At 38.5% G+C, this 17,990-nt stretch overlaps 1 protein-coding gene across 7 annotated transcripts in view; it reads right to left on the bottom strand.

Annotated features, from left to right (window-relative positions):
* Positions 1–17,990, bottom strand: part of LOC309569543 (ryanodine receptor 3) — a 1,308,933-nt gene that overhangs the window by 336,135 nt on the left and 954,808 nt on the right. For all 7 annotated transcript variants that reach the window (XM_082275412.1, XM_082275411.1, XM_082275414.1 and 4 more), the window contains one exon: positions 7,815–7,945. In XM_082275412.1, the coding sequence (XP_082131538.1) occupies positions 7,815–7,945 (131 nt within the window). The remainder of the gene's footprint in view (positions 1–7,814; positions 7,946–17,990) is intronic.

Here is a 17,990-nt window from a genome sequence, read left to right as displayed (position 1 = left end):
GCTCATCATAAAAAGATGACACGCCCAAATGAAAGAGATGCTTGGAGTATATGGATGCTAGAATCATTGAACAGGGCAGAGGAAGTGAATGCTTTTGCTTTGGGATTTAAGGAGAAATCTTTCCAAGCAACACTTCAAAGTAGGGACAAGCAGAAACTGTCCCACAAGTCACAACCCCAAAGTGTTGGCAGTTATGAACAGGGGGACAATAAGCAATTGTCGGGACTTGTCATGCAATTGCCCAGTCCTTGTCAGCAAAATGCTCAAGCGCTGATCTGAATTGTCACCTTTCAGCAGCTGACAAAAAGGGAGAGCAACAAAAAAGCTCCAAGTTTGATACTCCAGTAAAAGGTGAATTACTGGAAGATTGTGAGGCACAGGAACCAAAAGAGGAAAGTAGAACAGCAAGGCAGGGAACGGATGCCATGCTGGAATTAAGGGAGGAAAGTCTCCAGGCAGAAGGAGCATTTTCTGCTCCTCTGATGGAAGAGGATATGAAATTAAACTTCACTGGAAAATGTTATAGTAAGCGAGCGGGAAAGACTCCACTGATCTTTGCGGTCAGGTGGATAAGTAGACAGTATGAACATTTGAAATTGCAAAACATGTCCCCAAAAGAAGCTCTAGAAATAGCCAAAAGTAACATCAGTACTTTAGAAGTTTCTAAGTCAAATTCTGAGGCTAGCTACCGCCACCTAGTAATAGAAAACCAGAGATTACAGGAGGAAGTTCATCAGCTGGAAAAAAGACTGAAGGATGCAGAAAGTGAAGTAAAATCATTATCTGTCAGCTGCCAGGAGCAGCTTGCTCAGTCTTCAAAAAGAGTGGATAGCAAAGCAACTGATTTGGTTATGTCCGAAGTCAGTGGGACACCCACACCTAATGTATGTACCAATAGGGATAAGTCCATGGAAGGTAGGAGTTCTCACAAAAATGACCCTATATCTTGTAAAGTACCAGAAAAAGCTTCTAATCCAGTTGGATCCTTTCCAGTCGTAGTCATCGAACATTCTCAGTCATCTAAAACAAAGCCTTATGTTACGAGACACTGTACCACTTTATATAAGATAAAATGTTATGCATGTGGACTATTTGGGCACATAGCTCGATTCCGTCTAGCACGTCCCATTGAAAAAGCAGTGAAACAAAAACGTTCAATATATAATGATCATTTCAGCTTAAGAATATTAAAATTCAATATTTCTATTACATTTGCCCCTGAAGTTCATAACTTTGAACTTAAAAATTTGTACCCACCCACAACAGCCCAGAAGGTCCAACACCCCCCCCTCCCCCCATAAAGAAGACTTAAACATTTTTTCTTAGTTGTTTTGGAACATTGCACTTTTTCAAATACCAAAAATTGTTGAGCTAATTACCACGTGGATTTTGTTTATGGTATACCATTAATTCCCCCCCCCCCCCCAAAAAAAAAATTTCACCATGGTCAAAAATGGGAAGCTCGTAAAAAATATTTTCTATTCACCTCACTTATCCACTTAATAATCAGTCTCATAAATATAATAAGTGATTATAACCTTTTTTGTCTATAAAAGAATCTAGCCAATGCTGTTGAGGCTATTACTATTAGAATAAATAATGAATGATAACTGCTAAAATAAAGATCTAATTTATTTTACAGAAAAGAAACTTTAGATGAATCAATTATGACATAGATGATAAAATCTTAAGGAAAACAGTGATCTTTACAAATAGTGTTGCAAATGGACAAAGTTACACAGAACAATACACAAGACATAGGCGTCATCTCACACAGAGAAGCTGTACCTTAGGTTACCATCTTGTCCAAAAAGTTGGAAGAGCAGGAAGAGAGGATTTTTACCTTACACAGGAACTATACATACCACCATGTGTCTCAGCCAGAGTCAGGAGAAAGAGAGGTTGAATGGAGACTGCAGGAGCTGGAGGCATGGCACTGGGTGCTTTAAACACTATCGACCTGAAGGTACTCAGGAACACATTGGGGAGTCTGGAGCTACATGTTGGTGAAGGGGTTAGAAAATCCCACTTACTCTGTCCAGCACCCAGGTACAATGAGAGGTGTTCCAGGACCCAGGATAGGTGATTGCCTTGTTCTCATTGGGGCAATTTCCACTTTGTAAAGACAGGCAGATGGGAGTAGTATCCAAGTTTACTATGAGTCATATGTATTTGTGGATGACTCAGTTCCATGGCTGTCAAAACCAGATTTGCACTGTTCTCGTCCCTGATTGCAGGGACTGAACATCATGCGTATACCTTGGTCAATTTGGGTACTATCCTATCCGACTCTACAGTGTTACACCCCAGAGTCCATTATGTTCTGATGGTTTAGGAGTCTGGACAACCTCAGATGATTAATACTGATGGATGCTGGAGAAAGGAAAGGGTTGTGTTATGTAAAAGAAAACAGTACAGAATCATGAGTCAGCAATGCTGGAAAAGGAAGGGGTCATGTGTCATGGATGCCGAAGTATTGTCCCAACCTGTCCTAAACAAAGTTAAAATTATTTGAAACCAGGGCACTGGTGCTGCTATCAAATGTCTAGTGATGCACTGTGTTCAGCATCAGGTTAAATTTTACTCAGCGGGGTACACTACCTCGGGGATCTATTGCACATCTTCTCTTGTCCTTGGCATGGATATAGCAGGAACACCGGGACGTACCCTTATTACCCCAGAGAAAATACTTTATACCAAACATGACATCCCTTTACACCTACAGAAACTTCCTTTGGGATTTGGGGAAGAGTTAAAAGTTTGGTAGTTTGACTTTGGGCAACAGGATTTGAAAAGAGCAGTTTCTGCCATACGTTAATAGAACGGCCCTACCTAAGACGTTTATAATCCAAGGGGAGGCGGTTGTACAAAAAGATAATTGCTGCAGGGGGAAATGATCTGATGGAGTTGGCTGAGGTAAGGTTCTTGGTGGAAGCAGAGTAGGCTTCCCTGAATAAATGAGTTTTCAGGGATCACTTAGTGGTGGACGGGGGTAGGAGCTGGCTGGACATACTGGAGTATGGACTTCTATAGATTCTGGAGCAGTCCTGATGGTGAGCCTGGGAGAAGGTAACAAGGGAGCTTGAGATCAGGATGCCTTAGGAGGAGCAGAGTGGATGATTTGGGTAATATCTTGAGATCAAAATTGATGAATCCAAATATCTCAGGTTAAGTTTTTTTTTAATGGGCATATACAGTCCTAGGGCCACAGCTTTAGTGAACTCCACCCTGTTGCTGTCCTGATTTGGGTAACTATTAGGAGACCGATGTGGGGTATTGTGCGAATTTAATAGAGGACCCTAAAACAATATAAAGTTACAGGAAAAACAAACTACATTTTTGAATTTTTGTTTTTGGGAGAAGCCTCTAAATTGGAGTAATCAAGTGTAGTCAGGTTTACCTAAATTCTAAAAGTTTTTTTGATCAACTTTTTGTTACTCCCTCCCTACTATCTGTGTACCTGACCAGCAAATTTTTACTGCTGATCACTAGTGAGGGAGAGGAGTTGCCCTTTTTGTATAGTAGTTTCTGCAATGCTTTTTGTTTTTGCTCTCCTTTTTCAGTGCAGTCAACAATAGATTTAAGGGCAACTATGTATTAGTGAATTTTTTTTTCTTTTAATACAGATTCAATGCTCTGTGACTATCCAAAGTTGAATGTGTTCTTTAAAAATCTTAGTTGGAGCAGCATAAAATCTGTAGTTTTTATATATATATATATATTTTTTAATTTTTATATTTTTTATTTTTCATTTTTATTTGTATTATCCTTTTGCTCATTTTTTATTACTTACCTATCTTTCTTCCCTTCATCCTTTGTACTAATTTTTCATTACTTGCCTATCTTTCTTCCCTTTCCTAGTTTAATATTAAGCTCTCTAAGTTCTTCTTTTGATTTCTATCCTCTATTCTCTTAGATAAAGTAACTAAGACACCAGTCATATAATTTTCTTTTGTGAATTATGACATTCCTCCTGACTCAGCTTCAAAAGTCAGGTGGGAACCCACAGAACCATATTTCACAACCAATGAAAAAAGAGTATCCCTGTAAATCCAGGTCTTATGTTATTATATTTTACATCCCTCAACCTGCCTACTGCTTTAATCTGAGTTTTACCTGTTAACATTATAGTCTTTATGAGAAATAATCCTTAACGGCCACACAACTGCAACAATCTTGATCCCCCCCCCCCCCCCCAATAACTGTATTTTGACATTCACCCTTTTCTTTGTGTATTCATGCACAACTGTCCGGAGGCCTTCCCTACCACCACCTGAAGAAGCAACAACGACCACCAGACCATAGCTTGAGACAAAGGTGCAAGACTGAACTTTCCTTAACCATGTTGAAAAGTGCCATCTCGTGGTCCGATCCAATCTTTGCACACATCACACAACATTCCACTGCTACGGGGTTAAAAGATGCCAGGATCCCGCCATCGATGTTGGAGTTCCACTCTTCCAAGGCAGTGGAGTGAGTAAACATCGTTGCACATGCACTTATGGTCCGGATGTGAGTTCTCAGAGACACCAGGATTTCTATGACTTTTCAGTCTCAAGTTTATGTTGATGTGTTCATAAGAACAGATAAGAGTTTTGTCGTGTTCAAGAAAAGAAGTGGAGGCCGCAGTGGTGGTGGTGGTGGTGGGGGGTGGGGGGGGGTTGGACGTTCTGGGCTGTTGTGGGTGGGTACAAATTTTTAAGTTCAAAGTTATGAACTTAAGGGGAAATATAATAGAAATATTGAATTCTAATATTCTTAAGCTGAACTGAACATTATATATTGAACTTTTTTGTGACTCCAAAGCATCAGAACAGACTGGAGGCAATCACTTGGAAGGGCGGGGGATGTGAGGGTGGACCAAAAACCTAATTAACATTCTTTAAGCTGACCATTTGGTAATAGACTGTTAGACTGTACTGGGGAGGGGGGGGGTTGGGGACAGGAAGTATGTGACCATAAATGGTAAATGAACCTTTATCTTGTGGTATGCTCAGGGAGGGGTTGAGGAGCAGGAAGTCCTTGACCATAAATGGTATGCTCAAAGGGAGGGGTCTTCACCAATAATAAGGGTTGCGAAGACCACATGCTTTCTCTTTCTCCTGACTCTGGCTGAGACACATGGTGGTATGTATAGTTCCTGTGTAAGGTAAAAATCCTCTCTTCCTGCTATTCCAACTTTTTGGACAAAATGGTAACCTAAGGTACAGCTTCTCTGTGTGAGATGACGCCTATGTCTTGTGTATTGTTCTGTGTAACTTTGTCCATTTGCAACACTATTTGTAAAGATCACTGTTTTCTTTAAGATTTTATCATCTATGTCATAATTGATTCATCTAAAGTTTCTTTTCTGTAAAATAAATTAGATCTTTATTTTTTAGCAGTTATCATTCATTATTTATTCTAATAGTAATAGCCTCAACAGCATTGGCTAGATTATTTTATAGACAAAAAAGGTTATAATCACTTTATGATTTATGAGACTGATTATTAAGTGGATAAGTGAGGTGAATAGAAAAATTTCCATAACAATAGTAACCAGCTTCCAGGTTTTAGTGCCAAAGCTTAATTAAACAAGCTGAAGTTTGAAGGTGATTGCGTATTATGTACAGCTGTACCAGATTTTGTGTGCTCCAGTTTTAGTAAATCCCCCCCCCCCCCCAGTATGTATCAAATCATCTGTAGCTTACTAATACATATAAAACCACTTCATCTTTAGGTTTAGTTAATCTAAGGTTGAACTTAATTTGGAATATGGCCTTTCTTTTTTTGTTCTGCCTTCTTTGTATAAAGGCTCTATAGAGTTTCTGTTATCATTTTACACAGTAGCATTTGTTATATGAACTTCTATTATTAAAGTAGAACAAAAGGCAAACATTTTTTTTCATTATCCGTTCGATAACCACACAATCTGACTTTATTAAACAAAGCTCAGTATACCCATTTTGAAATTCAGCCAGTTCAGCAGGAACCAACCAAGTTTGGGTACATGTGTACCCCTGTCTTTTGAACAGAAACTGTAGTTTTTTTTTTCTTTTACCGGTCCTACTGGAAAAGCAGCATTTGATCAGTGCTTGCAGACAATGGCTGCAGTGCTGATTCGCTTAATTTGATAGGGGGGGAGTCCTCGCTGTTAGAATACAGTAGTGCGGTGTGGGAAATCCCTGCATCCATAAAATTGCTTGCAAAGATGCAGGGATCTGTTAGCGTTTTTTCATTCAACCTGCTGGTCAAAAAAATGTCTGTGCATACCCTGCTTAAATCACTATTCACTTTGCTAAGTAAGTATTCTGTATTCACTTAAAAATAAATCAACAATTACTGTAGATTACAAGATAAAATGCATCTAGGCCAATTCATTAGGATGCACAAAAGCAGTCCATACATGATTCATCTTCTATTGTTCAACCAGTGGGTTGAACAAAAGAAAATGAATCAATTTACCCTCTCCACACACTCAATGTGGATGGGGGAATCCCACCTGAGGAGCGATTGTATTCTGACAGCAGACTCACCATCAGAATAAACTCATCAGCACTGCCGGCAATAGGCGGAGGCCCCACTTATGTGAAAATTTTACAACAGCCTGGTTGTACAAACGTCAATCGTGAGATCAACTTTTGTACAACCAGCCTGCCTATAGATGGATCAAAATGTTCCTGCTGAACTGGCCGAATTTAACCCCATCAATGGCCAGCTTTAAAGGTATGTTATTGCATATCTAACCCCCACAAAAAATTTAATATTTTGCAGCTTATCAGTTCCTAGATGAGGTCACTGCATTACTTTTCCTTTCTCTGGCTTTTTGCCTTTTATAATTACCTGCTAATTCTACAAACAACACACTTCCAGACCCTGGGTAGCTACATTTATTCCTCCAGAGTATCTATGGAAGCCATGGCTGCCACCCAGGCTGGACTTCAAACATTCCTGCCTTGTTCATCTTTATATATTAATTATATAAATATATAAAGATATATTATATATATAAATTAATAGTTTACAATAAAATATTAGTAGTTAAAAAAAATGTTTAATACTTTTTTCCTTATTGGTTAACTCACAGAAAGTGACAAAAGGATGCTGCATTTCTGGCGCGATCAAAACAGATTTTCTGTACTAGTTGCAGAAGTTAATAGCCTAAAAAACAAAAACAAATGCAGCCACCACATCTATGGACTAGCAAGCTGATATACTATATATTAAAATTGTATTTTTAGGTTTGGATACCCTTTAACTGTGTTTTTTTTACATTTATTGCTGCACGTCTCTATTTCTCAGTGGCTGGAATAGTAGTTCTAACTCAAATAGCTTCATTTTCTTATGTCCTCAATAGACACCTTATAGAACCTCACACTTCAATAGTTAGAAGTTAGTAGTATTTTCATGAGAAACGATGATTACATACTGCATTCATAATGCACTAATCAAAGTCTCTTTTGTGTATTAGCAAATGCAATATTCTGTTGCATTTTGTGATGCTCTTAGCAATGAATCTGTATTGTTGCTATGACAACAAGGATACTAGTTTTTTATGCAACAAAGATATATTTGATGATAAAGGAAAATATATATTGTATTAGGTGTTCAAAACTCTGTCACGTATTTAAGTCAGCAAACTAAAGAATAAAGTGACATGATTTGATCTTGCTAGAATCTGTAACAAAAATCCTTACCAAATAACCTATTTCTCGTTTGGAACTATGTATTCTGGATAATTTGTTTTCACCTATTAATTAAACAAGGCCCTAATCTCACAAGATATAAAAGATTATCATAAAAGTTATACAGCATGGCAGGGGAAGGATACATACTGGCTCTCTCCCGAGGAGATTTGGTATTGAAAACGGAGAGTGGATTGTTGTGGTTTAACGATGGCTCAAGAAAAGCCACAGGAATAGCTCCAGCTAGAGCTGCCAGACATTCTCCTAGGGCAGGCCGCTGCCTGTAAAGAAAAAGATTGAAAATCAGGTTTATAAATAATATTAATAGAGCATATTTTATTGTGCATATTACTATTTATTAACATAAAAGAAAGGAATGCACCTTTCCTATCCTTCTTTCAGTGACAGATATCTTAAAATAGAAACATAATAAAAAAATTAAAAAAATGGAGCACAAGATGCTAAATGTATTCCCACATCTTCTGTACTGTACCTACTTTTCTAAGTCAAGGGTTTGTGGTAATTGTCATGCATGTACATTTAAATATTAAGCAACACTCAATTTTTATTTTTTTCAAAGAAAAGAAAAAGGTAATGACTTTTCAGGAAATAAAGCAAACACATAGCAGGGGCACTAGGGTCACATATTGAATGATGGATCCACAACAGGCAGCTCACTACTCATATGAACATGTATGAGGAATCCATAAAACAAAGTCATACAGGAGCACCACATGTTATCTCCAAGGTCACAAGAATGCCAGCCATAGGGGTAAACACTATTTATTTATCCAAATACTATAGTCAATATATTGCACATAAAAGGTTAAAAAGTATTGCCAGCTTGCCAAATCGGAAAAAAATCAATGACATACCCTCATGCAGCGGAGTCAGGGGTGTATCCAGACCCGGTCTCATGGTATGGGGAATGTAGAACTAATCCTGGATGTCTCCTCTATGACTGCTAATAAGCAGAGCAAATTCCGGTGTCTGCCAGGGCTTGGACCACAGATAACTGTGGACCAGAGGTGACTGACCTGACAAAGGGGTGTGCCCTGAAACATGTAGTAAGGACAATTTACTTTTTTATCCTTCCATCTACTTGTGATTGATTGCTGCCAGACCGGCCAGCAATTTGCCCTTCCAGCGGTTTTCCTTTGGAGTGTTTCCGCCAGCCTGTGACGTCACATCCGGATCACAACCCATGCCACCTCTTGTCCACAGTTATCTGTGGGCCAAGCCCTGGCAGACACCGGAATTCCCTTTTGCTCATCAGCAGTCACAGAGGTAACATCTTAGTTACCCATATTAGTTCCCCATACCATGAGACTGGGTTTGGATACACTCCACTATATGAGGGTATGTCACTGCTTTGTTCGAATTTGGCAAGCTGGCAATACTGTGTAATCCTTTATGTGCAATATATTGACTATACTATTTGAATAAATAAACTGTGTTTTTTACTCCTATGCCTGGTGCTCTTCTTCAGATAACATGAGGTGCTTCTGAATGACTGTTTTGTGGACTTTTCAGGAAATAAGCTTGTTGAGTGCCACTTTATGAATTGTTAACCACTTGAGTCCCTAGTATAATTTTAAAACAACACTGGGATAGTGGCCCTGTGGGGGGAAGGGCTGTAACTGCCGGTTGTTCATGGGCTCTTGGGCTTCTGAAGCTTTCACAACTTTTGCCATAACAGCACTCTGTAAAAGTAAAAACAGTACTTCCATTCCATTTCAGTGACTGTGGGGTAACTATACGAGTGATGTCCCTGCACTGCAATACACTATTGAGTGTCAAGCAAAGCTTTGCAGCTCTGCCCAGCTTTTACTGCTGTAGTGATGTATTGCAAGCTGATTGCAGCTAGCAATAGATGGCCAAGGCTTCATGCACACGTAACCGATGGTTAAAACATCAGTTTTGCCACGTTTACATGCCATGCTTATGTGCGTTTAGTGGCATTTAATGTTTAGAAGTGTTTTTTTCCATTGTAAAATGGTCAGAAATGTATCCCCATTAAAAACACCTATAAACGAAAAGCTTATAAATGCGAGGTATGGTGTTTAGACGCGTTTGCACACTCTTGGCGCTTCAAATGCCAATAAACTTCCATCCCAAACACAATTTTTTGCTTTTAAAAAAATGCCACCAAACTCAATTGCCTCTAAACAACTATAAATTACTCAGTGTACATTAACAGATAAGATAACATAGAGGAGAGTTCAGGGGCTGCTAAAACAAACGCCCAACATCCGTTTATCAGCAATCTCCTCTGATCAGATCAGAAGAAAGGCAAAGTGAATAAAAAATGAAGAAAACAGTTATTAAATAAATATAGGAATACAAACTATGAATAATATATATAGAAAAAGAAAAATATATAAATTAGTACTGCCATAGACCCACATACAGCCACCTGCAGCCCTTCATTTTTCAGGGAATACACCCATACATTATAAATATAAAAGGACAGCAGAGAGAAAAACACCATTCACCAGTATTGCCTGTAGTCTCCCTGCAGCTCAAAAATTTCCCTTGTTCTGCACTGTATCTCTGTATTGACATTGTCATCTTCCTAGAGGCTAGGCTTTTGCTTTCTCATGTTAGGGCCTCCAGTAAATAGTAGTGACAAAACAAAATCTTACTGCTCCAATGAGAAGTAAGAAACAGCAGTACCTTAGATGACCTCACACACACATCAGATACATAACTATGAGACTGTAGATACAGGAGTCTTAGGCATCCTTGCGTACAAGGAGGTGCACTGTTATTTTTCAGGAAGAGTGCAATACATTTTTCAGGGCACTACTCTGCTACTATTTGAATCTACACAATATATGTGCCGTGCTGTGCAAAGCTATACAAACTTAAAAAAAATACTCTGTGCATAAACAATATACAACAAATCATTAAGTGTCAATACAGATCACAGTGGCAATGAACAATATACATGCAATTGATAGTGCCTATATAATGTCCTCCTGTACACAGTTGGTGTACTTCCTGTGTGATGTGACCCCACCAGTAAATCACCATAAATAATCACTTCTTAGTCCACTTTCTCCTTAAGGTGCTCCAAAATCAAACCAGATGTGCCACCACACCTGTGCTCCCACTCCCTCCCCTCACCTCTATGTGTGTGACCTCACAATTAAGTTTGGTCAAACAGTGATTTTTAGCCTCTTCACTTTAGGGCTATGTTAGTATGATCTAGATCTCCCGAATCCTTTTTCCTTCCATAGAGTGCCTCCCCATCAGTGGGTATCATCAGGGTGCATATGGGTAAAAAGAGACAGATAGAGAGGACTTCTTAATGTCTTCGAATCAAACCAGCATCCCACATGGACTACTTCAAATGCTTAGGGCTCCTCCACCAATTCTCCCACATCCACGCAAGAAACTCTTCAATCTCTACTTCATATTAGGTGAATCTCCAAATGTACACACACGGTCTCCCAAACTCATACAGGTGTAAAAGGAGGGGCTGCTAACCATCACACCTGTGTATATTCGGGAGACTGTGCGAGTACATTTGGGGATTCCAATAATATGAAGTAGAGAGTGAAGAGTTTCTTGTGTGGATGAGGAAGGATTGGTGGAGGGGCCCTAGGCATTTGAAGTAGCTTATGTGGGATGCTGATTTGATTCAGATACGTTAAGGAGTCCTCTCTATCTGTCTCTTTTACCCTATATGCACCCTGATGATACCCACTGATGGGGAGGCACTCTATGGAAGGAAAAGGGATTTGGGAGATCTAGATTACACAAACTTAGCCCTGAAGAGGCTAAAAGCATTGTTTGACCAAATTTAAATGTGAGGTCACACACATAGAGGTGAGGATACACCTAACAGGGGGGGGGGGGGCATGGGTGTGGTGGCACATCTGGTTTGATTTTGGAGCACTTCAACGAGAAAGTGGACTACGACATGATATTTATGTGGATGATGACTGTACAGACTATTTATGTTCATATAGCTTTGCACAGCGCGGCACATACTGAATATTGTTTTTAATCGATTTGTGCACAACTTTAAGGGGATGTGAACAATGCCAGAAGCATTTTACTAGCTGATTGTGAACACACATAGTAGCTTGCAAGGCTTTTCTTTTTATTTGTACTACTTTGGTACTACATTGGTAAATTAGGATTTCTACATTTTACTTATAACATAGCAAACCTTCACTTTTTTAGTTCAGTTTTGCTTTAAAATAGATTCTGAATCACTGACAAAGCAGGTCAGTAAAAATCCTAAAGAATAACCAATATCTTAAGTGATAGGGGCAATGGCATAATGTATGTCCAATACTCTGAATTCACTGGTGAAGAATTATTGAGATGGACATTTCCTCCACTGTAATCTAAAATCCAAACATGCTAAGCAGAAATTAAGCTCACTCAAACAGTCTGTAAGTGAGGCAATGGGATAAAAAGGTTCCAACCCTCTTTAAAATTCAGTCAATAATTAGTGGCATCTTAGTAATCATAAATGTAAACCATCCAGCAAAATAAATGAAACACAGAAAAAAAAAAAAAAAAAACATGTGTAGTATAGTGCCTCTAAGGGTTCATGCACTATGGCTAAAAAATCGCTGCTTCTACAGGAGTTTTGTGTTCTGCCTCTGTGTTCATGCACATAAGGACTTTTAGAGGCATATTTTAAGCTCAGTGTTTAAAGTGAAGAAAATATGCCCTTTTGGTTTGCGCTTTGGAGATTTCTGGCAGAAAAAAACGCTAACACTCCAAAGCTCTCCTAAACTGTGGTACAAAAATGTTCTATATGAGCATTTTTCACTGCCAAGGGAACTGCCCTTTTTTAAGCCCAGTGTACATGGAGCCTTAGCGCAGCCTTTTTCAACCAGGGTGCCCAGACACCCCCGAGTGCCTTTAGGTTACTTCAGGGGTGCCTTGGCTAAATGCCTAAAAAATTATCAAAAACTGTGTACAAGCCAGCAGGTGGATAAAGCCTGTCTTTTAGTTATACAAAGCCACGGGGTTTTCATTGTGCACTATTACAACTTTCTAGACACTGGCATCCTAACAACTATTGATGTCATCAGATAAGGAGGATGTCTGTTGCCTCCACAGCATTCTTGTTTGACCCTCCTGTGCCTATCTCCTTCAGCACTGGGGTCACATTAGCTGACTGATGGAGAGAAATTGAGGGAAAAGAGAAATATTGCAATACTAGTCAATACCAGTGTGCAAAAGTATATTTTCTTTGAAAGAAAAAAAATACCTCTTACTTTGGGTGTCCTATATATGTGGATGTTGCTGCATTATGTAAAACTATTAGAATATTTTTTTACATTTTAGAATGGAGTGCCTTGAGGCTGTCCATAATTCTAAAGGGTGCCTTGAGATTGTCTATAATTTTAAAGGGTGCCTTGACTAAAAAAAAAACATTGGGAAACACTGACTTAGTGAATTTAAAATAATATTTATAGTGATAATATGTATCTTTTTACCTTGGGAGGTAGCTCGGCAATCACATTACTTTACATTCAGCAATAAATGCTGAAAAAATAATAGGCCAAAGGAGTTGCACCTGTGGATGCTGGCCACAATAGATAGGTCTCTCTTTCAAGAGCAGGGCCAATGTAAGTGCCTTGATTGGACTCAGGGCTGAGAGATAGCTAGGTTAGTTGGAAAACATACTAGACATTTTTCTGCAATAACATTTGCTTTTCTCTAATCCATAGTTTGCCTTGTTCCTCCAAGTCCAATCATTTTGTTGTGATTCCTCCTGGCATGCAGCATATCACAGCAATTGTTTTTACATCAGATCGAAAATAAATTTAGAGGCTGAAATCCACAGACTTTGGGCCACATTGTGCAGATACTGTACATAGAAATCTGATCCTATAGCCATCATAAAGGCGATAAGATCCAAAGTATCACTCCACATATTACTTGCTTACAGTTGATACAACACCAAGAGGCATCCTGCTATGTGTTTTTTTGCATTTCATGTTTCAGTTATTTTACCAGAATTTTGTTCACAAATCCAGAGAAATTAAGTAGCAAATATATATCACAGGCCAACCTGCAGTTTTAGGTAGAGTTGTTTAGGTGGAGTTGTCTACTTTGTATTTCATCTGAACTCCTACACCCCTGTATACAGCACACAACCAGCAAGATAACTGTAGTAGATGGGAAGGCCTTCTGAGCAGTGGCAGTGTTTAGCTATGTGAAATAAAACATTGTGTGTAAAAATGCTTGTTTTTAATAACCCTTGCTTTCATCATAGTAAACAGTGTGTGCTTTCATGTACACAATTAGATTAAAATACCATATTACTAGCTATGGGTGTCATTATTACGGTTTCTTCACTGTAAGAGCTGTGAAAATGTGGAATAGACTCCCTCCAGAGGTGGTTCTGGCCAGCTCACTAGATTGCTTTAAAAAAGGCCTGGATTCTTTCCTGGGTGTACTTAATATAAGTGGGTACTAAAATTATCTTTTAGGTAAAGTGGATCCAGGGAATATCCGATTGCCTCTCGGGGGATAAGGAAGGAATCTTTTTCCCCTGCTGTAGCAAATTGGATTATGCTTTGCTGGGGTTTTTTCGCCTTCCTCTGGATCAACTGCGGGTATAGGATTGTGTATATGGGATTGTATGGTTGGGTTTTGAATACTTTTCTTGCTTTTTTTTTTTTGTTGTTGGTTGAACCAGATGGACTTTTTTTCAACCTGACTAACTATGTAACTTTGTAATTATACTTTACTTAACAATAAAAGACCATTAAAAAAAATGACTATAGGGTTTACATTAAGTATATGAGAATCATGCAATTGATAATGAGAAATTATAATAATATGTAAATTTACTAATCCCTTCCAGTGATGCCATAGAAGAAAATCCCTAAAAGAAGCAAACACAGCAAAGTCTCTGAAAATGTTTCAAAAATGTTAAATTATTTGGGTACTTCCATATACATACAGTAGATGTGAATGCTATTACTGAGTCTATATCATAATACTACTCTTGTTTTAAGGGTTCATTGGTGCTTTTCTGCTGCATATCTATCTGTTTAAAATGTATCTTCAACAGTCTATTCAAAAATGAATGTTCAAAGGATTTTATCTCTTAACTTTACCTATGACACTATTAGCAAAGTAAGAAAATGTAATTTGTAAAGAGTTGTGCCTAATTGATGGGGATATCTCTTGGACACCAAAACTGTATGTCTACAAATTTCAAGGTTGGGAATCTGTTCATGCTTTTTAAATGTATATTTTTTTACAGTACAATATTGTTATTGGTAGTATTGCATGGCAATAATCAAATATTACGGCATCATGCCTGAAACTGCGATATTTATGTTTTTTTTTCAAATTGAGTTGTTTTACTGTCATGGTTGTGTGCAATCGCACATCAAAATATCAACCAAATGAAAAATTATTATTATTATGCCTGGGTTGCTACATGACTGAAATGTGCCAAATGAGGCATAAACAAGATTAACAAGGAACAAAAGGAACTGCATTTCAAAATTATTCACTGTTTAGGAAGGAAAATATTAAAATGCTAATATGCTGTAACCCTGACATATTACCATTTAACTGCCATACTAAAGAATATAAATATGGTACACAGGAAACTGTACGTGTTGGACTAGTGTTACTACACAAATATTCATAATGGACATCTTAATTGATTAAACTTTAGATATAGGTTCTTGTGGTTAACTTATTCCATCGGCAGCTGTGAAGTAAAATCTTTGATTTTGTACATGTGGTTTGAATGATACAGAGATAGAGAACCCAATTATTCAGCTAGAGGTATTTATTTATGTTCTGTTCCTGCTGGCTTTCTTCCCTGTTGCCTGAATTAAGCTCCTGGAACGTTGCATTGATTGGCTATCTCACAGCTTGCTGTCTGTTCTTTTTGACAGGCAATTTAGTTACTACATGTCTGCCTCAATAACAGGAAAAAAAACATTCCGACGACTGACATTTCTACAGACAAGCAATTTATCCAGATGGAATTTTCTCAGCCGCCACACAAGTCCGTGCGTAAGTGGCAGAATGCGTAATATTACTGTCTTTGTATCACAGTTATGTAAAAACACAGACAATGGAGTTAAAGGGTTTAGAGTAAATAAAAGAAGCTCCTGGGTACTAAGAAATAAAGGGCTGATAACATATTTTCTCCACTTGTGAGCTATGGTTTTGACAGCATGTTTTGTGGAAGCATTTTCCTGAGGAATGGGAGCTGCTGGGATCATTCCTGAACACAGTCTGCTCCCAGTCTTTAATCTCTAGCAAATACTGTATTGTGAAGACAAAACATGTCAGAACATCTGACACCTGTTTCTTGTACTCAGCCGCTGGAAGCACTGTAAGCAGCAGGCACAACCCGGTTGTTGTAAGTAAGCACTTTATTCTATTTATACAGAACATCAGTGTAATGTTCAGGGCACAACCCATAATGTAATCCACTGGCATCTATTTATCAGAGTTTTCTAAGCAAAGAATAACATGTGTACAGTAGTGTCATTGTAATTGTTTAATGCTCAATTTATCAAAAAGCCTTTTCATTTTGAAAGCAATTTTTAAGAAATTCAATCTCTTTTTATACAATAAAATGGCTCAATGGAATAATAAAATAAATGTGTTATCAAGTGAAATGTGCTGGGTAAATATTCCCCCCTCCTCCTCCTGTGTGCACAGATAGAATGTGTTTCTAAAAATCTGCTTCTCTTGTGTGATGCTTTGCTAATAAGCTGCACCCCCGCAAGGCAACAGAGGTTAATTGCGAGTCTGCAAAAACCTTCTCTAACTACACATCATTGTCATACTCTCCTGAGTATCTTCCTTTAGCTCGGAATTCCAGTAATCATTAAATTCTTATTGTGCTTAGAGGAAAAATATTGTATGTGGCATTTCAAATCACAAGTTATTTCTTAATCTACGGTAAAAATATTTGGACGGCTTTTTTAATGAAATGGAAAATACAGGATTTGCACAACAAACACCATTGTACTTATTGTATTGATTATTTTTATTTAAAAATTAAAAAATAGGTCAGAAATGCCAGCAAAAGGTAACTTGCGCTATATAGAAACAAGCAGGGCTTTTTTTCAGCTAGAACTTTGTGGAACTCAGTTCCACCACCTCTGGCTCAGGTCCTTCAGCTTAATACAGCAACAAAAGTAAGACATATGGAAGACGGTGGGGCTTTTAGGAGGTTGGGAGAAGATAGGGACAGTGGAGGGGGGATTGCATGCAAAGGTCAGAGCTGAAGGGGGGTGAAAGTGAGATGTAGATGAGGGATGCAGAGATAAACAGCTGTGGAAGAAGGCTGAACTCTGCACTCTGAGGGTAGAGCACCCCTGAACTCTGCACTCTGTATGCAGCGCACCCCTGAACTCTGCACTCTGTATGCAGCACACCCCTGAATACTGCACTCTGTATGCAGTGAACCCCTGAACCTTGCACTCTGTATGCAGCACACCCTTGAACTCTGCACTCTGTATGTAACCACTCCCCCCGAACTCTGCATTTTGTACGAAATGCACTCCTGGTATTGAAGTCAAATTTGACCACACCCACTATTTGATGCGATTTAAAGGGGGGGGGGGTTTGGGGGTTGTGGTTGAGTTCCTGTACCTATTTTCTGAGAAAAAAAGCTCTGGAAACAAGGTTGTAGTAGGTATGCAAGTAGTAGCAGGCTAATGTTAAGATTAGAAGCCCACAGTATCAAGCTATGACTCAAACATTTTTAAACAAAAAAAAATGTATAAATCTTGTTTTCGATGGTATAGGTCAAGGGTCTCCAAACTATGGCCCTCCAGTTGTTCAGGAACTACAATTCCCATCGTGCCTAGTCATGTATGTAAATGTCAGAGTTTTACAATGCCTCATGGGACATGTGGTTCCACAACAGCTGGAGGGCCGTACTTTGGGGATCCCTGTTATAGGTGATATTCTATAATGAGGTTCTTATTTTATGATAATGCTGGTAATAGAACAGAACACAATTTTGCATTTAGCAGCATCCCCAAATGGCTCATTCACAGTACTACCTTATAATATGGATTTACTGTAAGTGCTTATAAAGTGAAATTCATTTTAATGGCACTAATTAATAACAACACATGGTTCATATTAACACACTATGCTAACATGCTTTAGGACAAAAGAGAGCATGCCACATTTTTTGCTCCATTGACCTAAATTTTCTATCCAAGTGAGTTGAATGGGATCCTTTAACCAGTTCTGGACCCAAAGGATTTGCCCCCCCTAATGACCAGGCCATTTTTTGTGATTCGGCACTGCATTATATTTAATGGACAATTGTGCAATCGCACGACACTGTAC

The sequence above is a fragment of the Pelophylax lessonae genome (assembly GCF_965119305.1).
Source record: "Pelophylax lessonae genome assembly, chromosome: 13".
Taxonomy (NCBI): Eukaryota; Metazoa; Chordata; class Amphibia; order Anura; family Ranidae; genus Pelophylax; species Pelophylax lessonae.
Note: the sequence above shows the minus strand (reverse complement) of the source record. Positions and strands in the feature narration are given on the sequence as shown.